The following is a 14,187-nucleotide window of genomic DNA, read 5'->3' as shown; positions in this document are numbered from 1 at the left end:
CTCCCAATTCCTGAGGCCTTCTCCCAAGCACCACCACTCAGCACCCACCCTGCCAATCATGCACTCTGCTCTCTTTGGTTGACAAAGGAAAAAACCAGAGATGGTACACAATGAACAGCAAACACTTGTGAAGGGTCTACATGATAACTGGTATAAATACAGGCTCACAGACTAAACATTTTGCAAAGCAGGTTTGATGTTTAGACCTGGGGGTAGAATGCCTTAGGATAGGGATAATCCATAAGGCTCAAGCCCCCTTATGACTGCATTAAGAGCTGACTCCTTCTCACATCCCTTAAAGTGCAAGTACATTTAATGTTGGCTAATTAACAGTGGACCGTGATATAAATACATGGTCATTCTATATGAATTTGATAGATACACTTACAATTACTTTAAAGACAAGCTGCAAATAAATCCAGAGCTAATTTAACTTAAAAATATATTTTGACACAGTACCTCTTCCATAATATACTACACAAGATGGCAAGTGAGGTGTGGACTTTAAGAGGCAGAACAGATTGGATTGTAATAACTAAAAAACAACTAAAAAGTAACATAAATAGGCCCTCTCAGCTGGCGCATGAAGGCCATTTATATCAGAGGTTGAAATTGGATAAAATATCCATACCTGCACTGCACATATGCTGTAATTTGATCACAAGTTAGAACTGGATGTGGCCTACCCTGAGATAACAGGACACAGGATCAATTCCCTTAAAAAAAAAGATAAGAAAAAGAAAATAAAATAAAAATTGCACAAGATGATGAAAAAGCAGCCATGATATTGCATGTTGACCTTTTGGTGGGGGGTGGGCGGGAGGAGCCTTTAAGACACCACAGCCTCACTTCATGAATTACACCCACACACCCCCTTCCCCCACACGCACGCACGCACGCACACACGCGCACGCGCACGCGCACGCGCACACGCACACGCACACGCACACGCACACGCACACACACACACAGTCCATTTTTCCTGATTACTACAAAATGTCTGAAGGTGGAACACGAGCCATGCACAGATCACTGCGGCGTCCTGTGAAGATCGCTTCCATCCAGCCAGCGGACAGGACAGTGACCTCACCACAGCTCTGTTCTCCGCCCCCTTCCACGACCACTCCAAGGATCCGTCGCCCAGTGTCAAGACTGTTAAGAAGAGAGCTGGTGGGGAAGGGGCCACAGTCTAGTCCACGGGTGGCCAACCCAGGTCCTGGGGAGCTGCAGGGTGTGCTGGTTCTTTGTTTTCACCTTAAATACAACAATCACACAGACCAAAGAAACCAGGTTAGGTGAGTTAACTGTGTAACCACCTGCTTTAATTGGTCAATTAAGTGCCGAGTAAAAAACAAAAGCCAGCAGACCCTGGGGCTCTCTACAACCTGGGTGGGCCACCCCTGATCTAGTCCTACAGCAGGTGCTCACATGTGAGTTTCAGCTACGAGGGTTAGCAAGGTACACGTGGACGACACGCTGGAGGTTCGCTCCTGGATGGAGTTATTGTTGTCCCAGACCCCGGCCACCACGTGCACCGTTATGGGCGCCGAGCACCCCAGCCTCCGGCTGATCGCCGGGCACAGCGCCAGGCAGAGCCTCTGGACCACAAGGCGGAACTTCCGGCGGAAGCTTCGGTTGATCCAGAAGTAGAAGATGCAGTTCAGGAAGCCGTTGGCTGTGGGCAGCCACACAGCCACAAACTCCATCCACTCTGGCACTCTGTTACCTGAGATGGCTGGGTGGGGGGGAAAATCCCAAAAATGACAATTGCAGTTAGAGAAACCGGAGAAGATAGGGCTTGTCCCTGGGGGGCATAAGGGCCAGTGTGTTTTGTAACAAACAAAGCCTATTGTGGTCCTATTTTCTATTTTAAGCACACATGCCAATATCACAGGCAACTCCCTTAGCTATTTATGGCAAGCGTAGTCCCTCAGGTACATAAACTAATTATGTGACAGGAACAAAATACTGCAGTAATGAAAACATGATTTTAGGTTTTTCCCCTATCATATTGAAATTCAGACAAAAAAAAAAACTTTTGGATCAATAAGCACAGAAAACTACATAATCTTAACTTACATTTACCTGCATTCAAGTCGCTCAAGATCAATTTGTAAACTTCCACTGGCAACCACTTAAAAGGCACTGCTGACATTAGTCGTTTGCACCTTTAAACGTATTTCTGTATACTTTGGTAGTGGTTTGTACTCAATAGAGTGCCTTGAAGTGACTGACAGCTTAAGTTTGCAAATGTTAAGATATCCAGTCAAAAAGCTACTCACCATTGTACAAGATGGTCACCATGCAAGGCGTCCAGCATGTGTAGTATACGGTCATAACGGGAATGAGAACACGAGAGGCAACGTCAGGTCTGTTGCGGCCACCCATGTTATGCTTTTGAAGTTTTAACCTCTGTTTCTTCGCTGCAAACCACAACCGAAGATTTGCGTAGGTCATGACGGTCGAACAAGGGAAAAATATGAAGGCAGTTAAAGTCAACGAATATATGACGTTACTGGAATAAGAGGGATTGCAGACCAAAGAGGCCGTGGAGAAGTGCACTTTGATAATCCCATCGGGTAAAGAGATTGGTAAAAGCAGAACAGGTGGGAACACCCAGGCGAACGCTATCAAGAGCAGCGTCCTTCTTCTTGTCATCATGGCTGAGTACTTCAGTGGGTTAAACACCGCCACGTATCTTTCCAGGCTTATGGTGGCAAGAGTGTACATGCAAGTTGCATAAATCGTGGAGTTGAAAAATGCTACGACGTGACAGAATGGATCAGGCCCATCGCTGTAGTCCTTCACGAGACTCACACAGAGATTCAGAGGCATGACAACCAGTCCGAATGCTGCGTCGGCTCCGGTGAGGGATAGCAGGAAGTACCGTGAGTTTTTTGACCAGCCGGCAACCGAGGAAGCTATTACCGATATGACAGCCATGTTTCCTAGTGTGATCATAATCCCCAATACTGATATTATACCTATTTTTATGGGTCGGTGAGACATCTCCAAAAGCCTCTGACTGTCCAAAATTGTTAAATTCAAATTCCCATCGGTAGCAACCTGCCCTGACACCGTGGCGTTTAGCATAGTTGCCTTTTAAAAAGGTCAGCATTTGTCGACCAAGAAGGGCCACTATTTTAAAGAACCGCGCTATAAATCCGAAAAAAGCAAAAGAAAAATACCAGAAAATCAAAGACCCAGGGACATACAAATAAGTACCTTTCAGAGATAAATTAGCATGACAGCCAAACCTTCCACGGATGCAATATGATGCATTAAATAGCTCACCTGTTGTAAATTAGCAGCCATGCCACATGCTCATTATGGGCCAATCAACGTCCAGTTCTGTGTGAAACAGAAGGCAGAACCAAACCATAAACACAACAGGCCTTTGGGCAGAAAAGTGTTCTGAGGAGTGTTACTGGTTGTTTTGCCATTCAGTACTAACCTATTCATGTATTTATTTGCTTACTTATTTACTTTGTCAAATTATTGTTGAATCTGTGATTATCTTTCCGGAGAACATTAAAGATTTTCCTGTCCGACATTAGCCTATAACACTGTCCATAAAATGGCCTTTAAATCACGATCCCACAATTCCTTAATTTTATGTCGATGTTTGGTTGAAGTAGCCTAATCCTTTATGAACCAAGTGCATTCTTTGTTCCAGGTCTAATTTAGTGTGTTTTCGATATTTAAGACCATGCAAATCTTGCAGTTGGTCCTGAAGCCTAACTGAACTGTTTTTCGTTAATGGCGACATACACGACATTATATAATGCCAAATGCAATTATTGTCCTATTAAGTCTCTCTGACACGTTTCGGATGGAACTGGCTATAGTCTATTTTCAGTTAAATTGCTTTTGTGGGGAGTTAGGTTAGGGTATATGAAGAGAACTGTGACCAATACTTTACTAAAAACACAAATTTTGTGAACAAAACCGAGTGTTTCTTTCCTCGCTCTATTCAAATGTAGGCTAATTGTCCTGTCCCAAATTTCAAAACGGTAAAGAAAAAAATAATAGCCTAGGCCTACAGACAACTGTCTGTAATATTTATCTTCCAATTTGTAATTTGAGCTGCACTGTAAGTGACCGATAAATACATATTTTGTTAGTATATAATATAAAGATAGTTGTCAATAGCTGTAAAGCCATCCCCCCCGACCCACTTGCACCCTTCATCAGCTGTTACTCGGCATCAGTGTTTGATTTTTCATATGCAGACACAGTATTACAAATACACTGAAGGCAAAAAAAGAAATGCCTCCTCTGTCGTGATGTAAATTCTTGCTGTTAAAAGGGTATACATCATTGAAATAAATGAGGAGTAGCAGAATAAATGGTGAGCTGTTATCACGCCATGCACATCCATTTTCTATTAAAAGCCACGGTTAAAAATAAAAAGCTCATCTCCTATCTCCGTCTGACATATTGGTCAAGAAAAGCTGTAAGGAATTTCTTCCTGCATTATTTCTGACAATAGACTATTCAGCAAAAACCATTTTATTGGCTAAAAATTGTTTTCTCCCTCTCCACCACAGCTGATGTGTGATGAGCGTTCCTGCTGCAAAATGGCTGCCGTGAATCACCCAGGTGGACGCTACGCATAGGTGGTGGTTGAGGTAAGTTTCCCCTTCATCACTGTAAAATGCTTTGAGTCACCAGCGCTATGTGAAAAAAGCGCTATGTAAAAATGCAAGGAACAGCTGTTTGGCACCTTGAACCCCCCCCCCCCCCACACTTTTTGGGATGAGAGATTGCAGATAGGCATGTAGTCTCCTATCAAATTCATAGTTTCAAGCAGTTTCTTCTTGTCACACCACAGTCCTCAATTTAAGCTCGCATAGACATTACTCAAATGAAAACACAGCTTGGGCAAGCAGATTGTGGGTACTGCATTAACCAGTAGGGGTTGCTGACGAGCCATAAGTCACAATCATCCTGTTTGACTAAAGCCCTTCCTCCCTGGGCAACATTAGAGCCAATTATGCAATTACCGGTGGGCTGCTAGCCGCAGTCTACATTGGCGCAGTCCAAAGCTGATAGCAGATGATGGGCCAGTCCACACACTGGAACTGTCTCAACAGGGCAAGCCAGCCAGCAGCCCATTATAAAAGCAGACTCATTCAGTACATGCTTGCTCTATTTGATTTTCTCACACACCATTTATTGCAATGCCATACAGTTCATTTGCTGCAATCAATATTATCTCTCCAACACATAGGATCCATGCTGTCTGTATGGAGTTTGTAAGAAGTAACCATTCAGTTACAGGCAAGCTGTGTTTGTGCATTGTATGTTAAATTGTGAACTGAAATTCATGTCCTAACTATAAACGGTGTAAATTCTGGCCAGTGCAATCTGTCATACAGCAGCCTCTGCAGGCGGCTGTGGAATCAAATTGTTATGTTGCTCCATGCATCCTTCTAAAACCTCCAGAACTAAAATGATTATACTGCTGTTTGAATTAAAGTTAACTTTACATAAAATGTCTTGAATCATCTTCCAAATCATCGTCCCTGAGAGGAAGTGGAAGCAAAGACTGCTTTTTAAAAACACATTGTGTTATTCTTTCAATTCTATTCTGCAGGTACTTGAATGTTCTAGAAGTTGTAGATCACAAACACCTTTCTTTTTTAAGCAGAACCTTTCCCTGTGTCTGTGTGCCACTCATGATTTCATTAATATGGAACAAATCTATGTCAAAGGGCTAATGTTTTTATTGTACTTATTGGGAAAACACAACACAGTGCTTGCAAGCATCCTAAATTGCTACTTTTTTTATAGGTTTCCAACAATTTATCTTCTGTTTTTTACCTGTGCATGCGTGTGTCTGTATTTGTGAGAGAGAGGGAGAGTGTGTGTGTGTGTGTGTGAGAGAGAGAGAGCGTATTTGTGTGTATGAACATGAGTACATGAGTCAAAGAGTGGGAAGGTGCTTGTGTCAGAGGGAGAGATAGTGTGTGTATTGTGTTTGTGTGTGTGTGCGCGTGTGTTGTGTTCATGCATGTATGAGTGTGGCGTAAAAGTGTGTGTCAGAGAGAAAGAATGATAGAAAGTGTATAAAGCCTGTAGATTCAAGCGCTGTGTGTTTGTGGGCGGTGCATGTATCTGCACGTGGGTGGCATATGCATGCACATTTCCGGCGGTGTAGAAAACCTCAACATTGATCGCAGCGCATTAGTCTCCTCCCTCTTTGTGCTGCGCAAAAGTGGACAGTGACTCTTAGCAGATATCGAAGAGTGATGGCCCTTTAGGCAACGGAAGAGAGAGGGGGAGGGCGTGTGACTAATACAAAGTCTCATCGTGCGAGAGACTAGAGAACGAGCTGCTCTGCACTTTCAATTTGAAAGGCACTCCACATCTCATAACACGGCTTTGTTGGAGTGCACCACAACCGCATTGCTAGGTGTTCCCATAGCGCCTGGTCTGTGTGTTTACGGATAAGTACTCTCCTTGTAGGAGAGATGGCGAGAGATCGCTTCAGCGCATACATTACGCTGACCTGTTTTCTCCATTTGTTTACTGGGGTCATGTGGTTACGGCACCGCTAGTGGGCCTGTGTGGGCACGAGCGCCCGGTCTATTAAAACACTTCACAGTACTTCTGCAGCGGGCGTGTGCGCAAATAGGCATCAGCATATGCTGAAGCATATGCCTTCTGCCGTGAGACAGCAAAAGTGCCCTTTTGACTGCAGGATTTTTTTTTTTTTAATTAAATGGACAAGTGCTCTTTCTGATTGCAACTTCCCCAACCCCACCTGGACTGCCATTACAATCTACACCCCAATCACCCTGTGCCTGATTGTCAGCATGTGCCCTCCGTAAAGTCTGTCGTGCCCCGTCACGCTAGGTGAAAGTCAAAAATTACACTGAACAGGTTCCATTGTAGTGAATTATAATGGAGGCCGGCAATGAAAGCCACTCATTATTAGCATGCAGTAGCAGCAGCAGCAGTCGTTCTTAACTGGTGCTTTGTTTTGTCTACACTGAAGTGATGTAAACACTCCCACCATGTTATCCCACACAAAGGCACAATGAACGGCTCGGCAGCCGTGCTTTCTCGCCAGGGTTTTGTACGTTTCCACTGCCTTTCATTTTCTGAGATATTCGCTGGTGTTCAAACATTAAAGAAACGAAGTCCGTGGATCACAGAGTGAAAGGAAATGGCACCTGCATCCACACGTCTCTGACGAAATGTGCACAAATGAGTGCTTGTCCATTTTTGCACTGGGCATTGTGGGATTACGCAGACCTGTGATTACCCCTGAATATCCTCCATTGTGCTGGAAAATAGAAAATAAACATAAAAGGGTGCTGTACTGAATTTATAAAAAGAGTGGCTGTGTAGTGTAATGTAATTGAAGTCATATCATTTGGGGAAAAAAAACAAATATAGAATCCCTACACAGTCTAGCACCTCTTATGAATATAATATGATTGTGTTGTGTTTTACAAATGACCTGCATGAAATTAACATTTCAAGGGAAATTCTAGTTTTAAAAAAGACCACCAGAATAACAGGCTTTATTTTGTAGGCTATATAAAATGGAGGGAGAGAGAACAGGAAGTAATGACAGGATGATTCAAATGATATATAAATGACACGTTCTTGAAATTTGAAATCGTGTAAGGTGTTATCAGGGTGAAATTTCAGAATGAAAGCAAGCGACAATCAATCGTGTTGTAAAAAGTGAGAGTCAAACAGCAGTCTGCATGAATCACACAGGTAATGGCTGTCGGCTGACCGTCTAATATGTCAAGAAGGCCCCAGGTAGGACCCTGCCATTGTACCCTTGAGCAAAGTACTTAACCTGCATTGCTTGGGTATATATCCAGCTGTATAAATGGATGCTATGTAAAAAATTATGTAAGTCGCACTGGATAAGAGCGTAGGCGAAATGCCTATAATGTAATGTAGATATTGTGGATTTATTTTCGTCATGGTCCCTCTACATTAGCCCTTATTTCTACATTATTTCCTTTCAAAATATTTGTTGCCGGTGAGAAACAGGCTTGTTCTCCAGTCAGTGTTGGTTCTCTTGCATAGTGTGCACGGCTAGCAGGACAAAGAGATGCCAGTGGCTCCTGTTGAACACGCTGCAGGAGAGCACCTTCTGCTTCAGCTGCAGTTTCCCTGGCAAGAGGCACAATTTGCAATGCCTTACAAATGAAAAAAGTGGGTTTTATATCCCAGCTGTGCTAAAAAAAAACAATGTACCAGCCAAGGAAACAAAAGTTTTCATGGAGTGATGTCGTCTTATAGTTCATATCACATATTTTTCAACTGTACTACGATGCCAATTATTCAACTTGCTTTCCAAATGCTCTGCTTTATTTGTGGGATACAATTTAAGGGGATGTTAAAATGAAAAAAAATCGTATTTATTGGGCATGAATACATCAATAACCAATTTTTTTTTCTTTTTTTCTGTGTCGCTATGAAACTCTGACCTAGTTTGGAAAGTCTCCCCACTGGTATCTGCATGAATAATTGTGGAAACACTTTATGATTATGGCTTTACAAATGGAAACAAAATTGAAGGACTCGGAGTAACAATATGTTCTTTTGACAGATTTTCTCAAGGGAAAATGCTAACTTTTTGTTACGTTATAGAAAATCCATTTTAGGAAACTACCAGATGAGAAAATTGCAATTCATTGGGATTACTCACTGAGTCAATTGAATTGACTTATTTGTCAGATGTGAATTGTGGCCTAAAGGATGTCATATACTGAGCCAGGGGACCAGGCTTTGCTTTTCTGGTGCCATAAATTGGGAGTTTCTTAGTTCCACAGTACCTTATTTTGCTTGTAGGGGTGGCTGGGGGTGGGGATTTGGGTGTTATATTTCATTGCAGCTGGGTTGAGCGGTGTTATTGATGGCCTTTTGGCCTATGAATCCATTCGAGAGATTTATTTTTTTTGCTATGAATAATTCATTCTTGCATAGAGCATGGAGTAATGTATCCCCACAGCAATCTGACAGTGCAAAGAGATCTTAATTGGCTTGTGCTCTGGAGGCTACATTATGAATCTCCGAAACAGGAACATTATGTGCGTGCTCACATGTCAACTGCATTATGTGTAAGCAACAAATTAAATGCCTTTTCAGTGATATACATCTCCCTGCCTGCACTAATATGATGTTGACAGTTTACTGACTGCGTAAGGTCGTCTGAATGGCTATGTCAGGCAAGTGCTATTGATGTTTGTCATCCTAGGTCTGGGTGTAAATGAATTAGAGCCGATTCCCAATACTTGTTCATTACTTGTCAGTTAAAAATGTAAGCTGTGGGGCCAGTGCCAACTGCAGCCAGGATGACATAAAATTTATGCTAGCATTAGCCAGGGAAGGAGGGTTTCATCACCACCAGTGACCCCTGCTGGTCAGTCAGATGCTTGCGGTTTGCCTGTTGAGCCACACATGAAGTCACCTGTGGTGTGAAAAGAAGCAGCATCGTCAACAATGTACCATCAATGTTACAACTCCATTCTTAAATTAGTATCACTAACATTATTGACTGACAGGATGTTGTGATGGCAGAGGTAGGGATTATTCAGAAGTAGGAGGAGCCAAATAAGAAAACCAAAATAAGAAAACTTCAGAAAAACTGCCTGGTGCTTAAAATCCATATGAACTATTTTTACGGAACAGTAGGACATAACATTTTTTTTCTTTCCCTTTTTCCAGGTCTGAAGCAGAGCTCAACATATTTTTTTGGTTAAATATGGATTTTTACATTATTATGAATAATATATTCTGTGTTTGAAAAATAAATATTTTTAATTCATTCAAGCGTATCTTTATGTGTTTTTTAATCCAAAAGTGATCCTAAAGTTTAAATCATTTTCCGAAATCAAATCAAAATTCCATTTGGAGGGATAGTAATCTTCTTTATTGGGACATGTTTAGATTTTTAAAGAATCCAATCAGGGCAACTGTCCCAAACTGCCACACCACAACTTGTTATTTTAATTAATTTTTTAAAGCAATTCTTCATTACAATTAATTCCACATTCCATCTGTATAATTACACAAGCAATAAATATGTTCTGCTTTGCAGTTCAAGGTCCTGATAAAATCTAATAACAATGTACTCTGCCCCAAAATTAACCAAGAGCTACTTCTACTGTTGCTTAAAAAAATTTTAAAAATTAAAATAACAAAATCACAAATTTCTCTCACTGTCTAAATCAAAACTTGTGCATGTAATGAAGAAAAACAACACTTACCACACTGGCTAGAAACAATCTGGGCCAATCTTTTGCTTCTTTTTTATCTCAAGGAAAGTTTCAGTTAAAAGTTTCCATCTGGCTAAAGTCTTCACACTTCATAAGGTGTGTAATGCATATAGGCTATGCTGGGTGGGACAGGTGCGGACTCAGAGCAATCATCATTGCACAGCCACCTTCTATACACAACTGTGGCACATATAACTCATTCCCTTGTGTCTCCTCATCCACAAAGGCACATAGATGTGGGGCTTCAATTCTGTCACCCTCAATTTAATTTCTCTTAACTTTTAATGACAAATTAAGTGCAGTATTTTATCCACAAATGCAATTTGATGAGTTCATTTTGGTGATCACTGAATTAACCAAGCAATTGCAAGCTGTCCTTGTAAAGGCAAAACACAGAACACTTGAATTTGATTGTGACTCACTGTCAAAATGACACGCGTTGATTTCAGTCAAGGGCAAAGAAGGACAGAAGGAGAGAGTGCTGCCGCTCTCCAAATCAAGTGCTTACAGCCGTGTGTTTCATTATTCTATATACCAGCATCCCTCTCTCAGGCAGAGAGGAGCTTATCTCCCAACCAGGAGATGGTCCCTGGTTATCCTAGCTGGTCCAGCAAACATTCTGCTGATGACCATCATAGCTGGAGTCCAGCAAATGACCTGCTGATGACCATCATAGCTGGAGGCCAGCAAATGACCTGCTGATGACCATCATAGCTGGAGGCCAGCAAATGACCTGCTGATGACCATCATAGCTGGAGGCCAGCAAACATTCCGCTGATGACCATCATAGCTGGAGTCCTGCAAATGGTCTGCTGATGACCATTCCATCCATTCAGAAAAACGCATAGATTTTTCGAAATAGTTATTTATTTATTTATTTTCCTTATTGTTGTTCCCGCAGGTGTTTTTCTGTTCCATTTTCTGTTCCAGTCAAATAAGGTATCATGCTGCCAATTTATCATTTGAGTTCTAATGATGAGGCTTTCACCAAGCTCGATAGATACTGAAATAAGCGGAAGTGCCTAACACCGACTTACCCGCGAGCTACCGGTGGCAGGCTATGCTTTGCATTCCCAAACATTAAAATAGGCAGCTCCAAGAGTGGTGTTGAAGTTGCATAAGCTTAGCTTTTAAAAAAAACTGCAATTGGAGTTATTGACTTTTTATTTAAGGCATTCATGGTATTGTTAGCAGTGCAATAATTTCTGACAGTTTTTTTTTTTTTTTTTTTTTTTAATGAAATTTTTTATATGTGGGTCTGGCTGAGGAACTGGGCATTTCTGCTTAACATTCAGATGGATTAGTGATCGCTTTGCAGGGATAGTCCCCTGGCATTGGGGATGGATCCAGTGTTAGGCTAACATTCTCTTGATAGTGGAAGGGCACCCTCTGTAAATACAGATGACACCTCTGCTTATAATTGCACTAAAAATATCACGACACACATGCTTGCAATTATGTTTTCCACTTCACGTCACTCTGAATAAAAGCATCTGGAAAGGGATTGTAATAGGATGCAATGTAATAATACAGATTCGTTTCACAAGAAACTTTCTTTTCGTTAGATTTTTCCAAGCTGGCAGCATTGGTTTTAAAGCTCTACTGCTCAGAAAAAAGAGTCAGAACTGATTAAAAAGTGACATTATTTCCCCTGTGCCGTCAAGCAGTGGGCGAAGAGGAACTAACTAAGTCCTGCTTGTTTCCTGTCTTCCACAGTCTGAATTGAATTACCCATCTGTTTTTTTTAAATAAACATTGTTAATCATATCAAATATCAGAGACATGTTTTTTCTTTCTCCTCTTCTCCCTCATCTAAGGCTTATTGTTAATTCTAATTTTGTGTGACTGAAGAATCTACTAAAGATGCAGATGCCCTGGCTTTTGTTTTTGTTTTCCACTCATTTCCATTAAATAATATGAGTCATCCTACAAGACCGGGAAGCAAAAGTTCAAGAAACGGGTATTATTTAGGGCAGAGAAGGCCATGCGTCCTGCAGGATGTTACATAAATGACTGTGGCTCAGGCCCTGGAGTGATAGAGAGAGTGAAGAGTGGACCCCTGGAAGAAGGCATGTGCAGGACAGATACAGAGAATATCTGAATATATCACATATCATCCTTTAATGAATAATGTATCACACCTTGAGGGAAATAACCCTCCCGGGCAATAAGGGAGGGCAGAATGAGTGCTGGCATTGAGATTGTGATAGCTGTGGAGCAGGCTCACAGAGTGTAAGGCAACTATATTCTTGGATGGTCAGTATATGCAGGTTTTTTAGCTGCGACCGCAGCTCTATAGCTCTGTCTGTCAGTCGGTCGGTTGGTCGGTTGGTCCACAAAAGTGTCCCACCCCGTAGCGGCCACAGTTTTTGCCCCAGGAGGCTGACATTTGGCATGGAGGTTGGTCATGACCGAAGGTAGAGCTCAGTAACTTTCAGGCCGATTGACCAAGAGGGGGTGTGGCGATGGGCGTGGCCTATCACAAAAAGGCACATAACTCCCGAATGGATTCACAGGTTTGCACAAGATTTTGTGGAAAGGTTGGTCATGAGCCAAAGAAGAGGTCACGTGTTTGTGTGAGGGTGTGTGCGTGGATGCATGCACACATGGATGCATGCGCGTGTGCGGTCGCAGCTATTGCGGATTCGTGCTTGTTGTTGTGCGCACCAATATCGGTTCACTGACATTTTAGACTAAATTAAAACTTTTAATATAGGGACACAATAACAGGTTATGGCTGTTATTTATTTATTTATTTATTTATTTATTTATTTATTTATTTATTTATTTATTTATTTATTTATTTATTTATTTATTTATTTATTTATTATTTATTAATTGGATCGTACTAAAGATTGGGCTAAATAAAATAAAGGTATAAAAATCCAGAAATGGATATATTGCCCTCATTACGCACCCACAGCCAAGGCCAAGTAGACTCCTCTTCAGTCTAAATTTCACGATGGCTCCATCTGTAATTTAGATGGGAATTGTTTCTACTAAATGACCCAGCAGGGAAGATGTGCAGTGAGAAGACTTCTTTATCGTCATGCCTGTTCATATGTTTCTGACTGCTGTATGGTCATCTTTCACAGGAAACTTCACTAAGACTACGGTATAGTATCAAAACGTGCAACTGTAGTATTGAAATATAGCACGGGTTATGCTGGGATCACATGAATTTCATGAGGTTTTCTTGTATAATATACAGCAATCTGATCTTACCTCTGTTAAATGTGAAAGTTTAAATGATGGAACACATGTCAGAAATGTTTTGAAAAGCTGAATGAAAATTTAATAAGCCAGATGTAGAGATCCAGGAAAAGGTCATGGTTATAATTGTCAGGTGTGCTTTGGCTGATGTAAAAATGCTTGGTACATCCAAACACATGCTTTCCCTCATGTGGGAAAGGAAAAATGTTCCATTTAGGCGCCTCTGGATGCCTCCAATATAAAAAAAAGAATATGAGTTGCACATGCATATTGTTTGTTTATTTTTTTGTCAATGGCAAATTTCAGCTTTTCCAAAATAATAATGCTGTAATAATGGATTATATCACACCTTGATATATATAATGTATAGACCCCCCCTCTCCACCAATTCCATTTATTGTAGAAACACAATCATTCCACTGGAGGGGAGGTGGGGGGGGGGGGGGTTAACTACTCATTCAATTATTCAGTGCTATTTTACCACTCAAAGAGTCAAAGAGGGATCAAATGCATACGGCAAGAGTTGAATAAACTGTGTCAGAGTTCACAGAGGCACTGAACGTTTTGCTGCGTAATGAAGCTGAGGGTGTGGCGGTGGAAGTGGATTTATTAAGCCAGTCGCCCCCAGGGGGAGTTACTGAGCCGATTGCGTTGAGCGAAAGGTGAATTTGAGGGTTCCCTCGTCAGCTCTTTAGTCTGCACCACCCCTTTCCTCCTGGTA

General features: G+C 41.6%; 1 protein-coding gene across 1 annotated transcript; it reads right to left on the bottom strand.

Annotated features, from left to right (window-relative positions):
* Positions 1–939: 939 nt before the first annotated feature.
* zgc:162592 (uncharacterized protein LOC561993 homolog) lies at positions 940–3,275 on the bottom strand. Its single transcript, XM_035417218.1, has 3 exons — positions 2,283–3,275; positions 1,429–1,735; positions 940–1,254 (listed from the first exon to the last, which is right to left on the bottom strand). The coding sequence occupies exons 1-3, from the start codon at positions 3,091–3,093 to the stop codon at positions 1,251–1,253; spliced, it is 1,122 nt and encodes a 373-aa protein (XP_035273109.1). The 5' UTR covers positions 3,094–3,275; the 3' UTR covers positions 940–1,250.
* Between the last annotated feature and the right edge of the window lie 10,912 nt (positions 3,276–14,187).

Source organism: Anguilla anguilla, chromosome 5 (assembly GCF_013347855.1).
Source record: "Anguilla anguilla isolate fAngAng1 chromosome 5, fAngAng1.pri, whole genome shotgun sequence".
Taxonomy (NCBI): Eukaryota; Metazoa; Chordata; class Actinopteri; order Anguilliformes; family Anguillidae; genus Anguilla; species Anguilla anguilla.
This window is presented reverse-complemented; position numbering and strand designations above follow the sequence as displayed.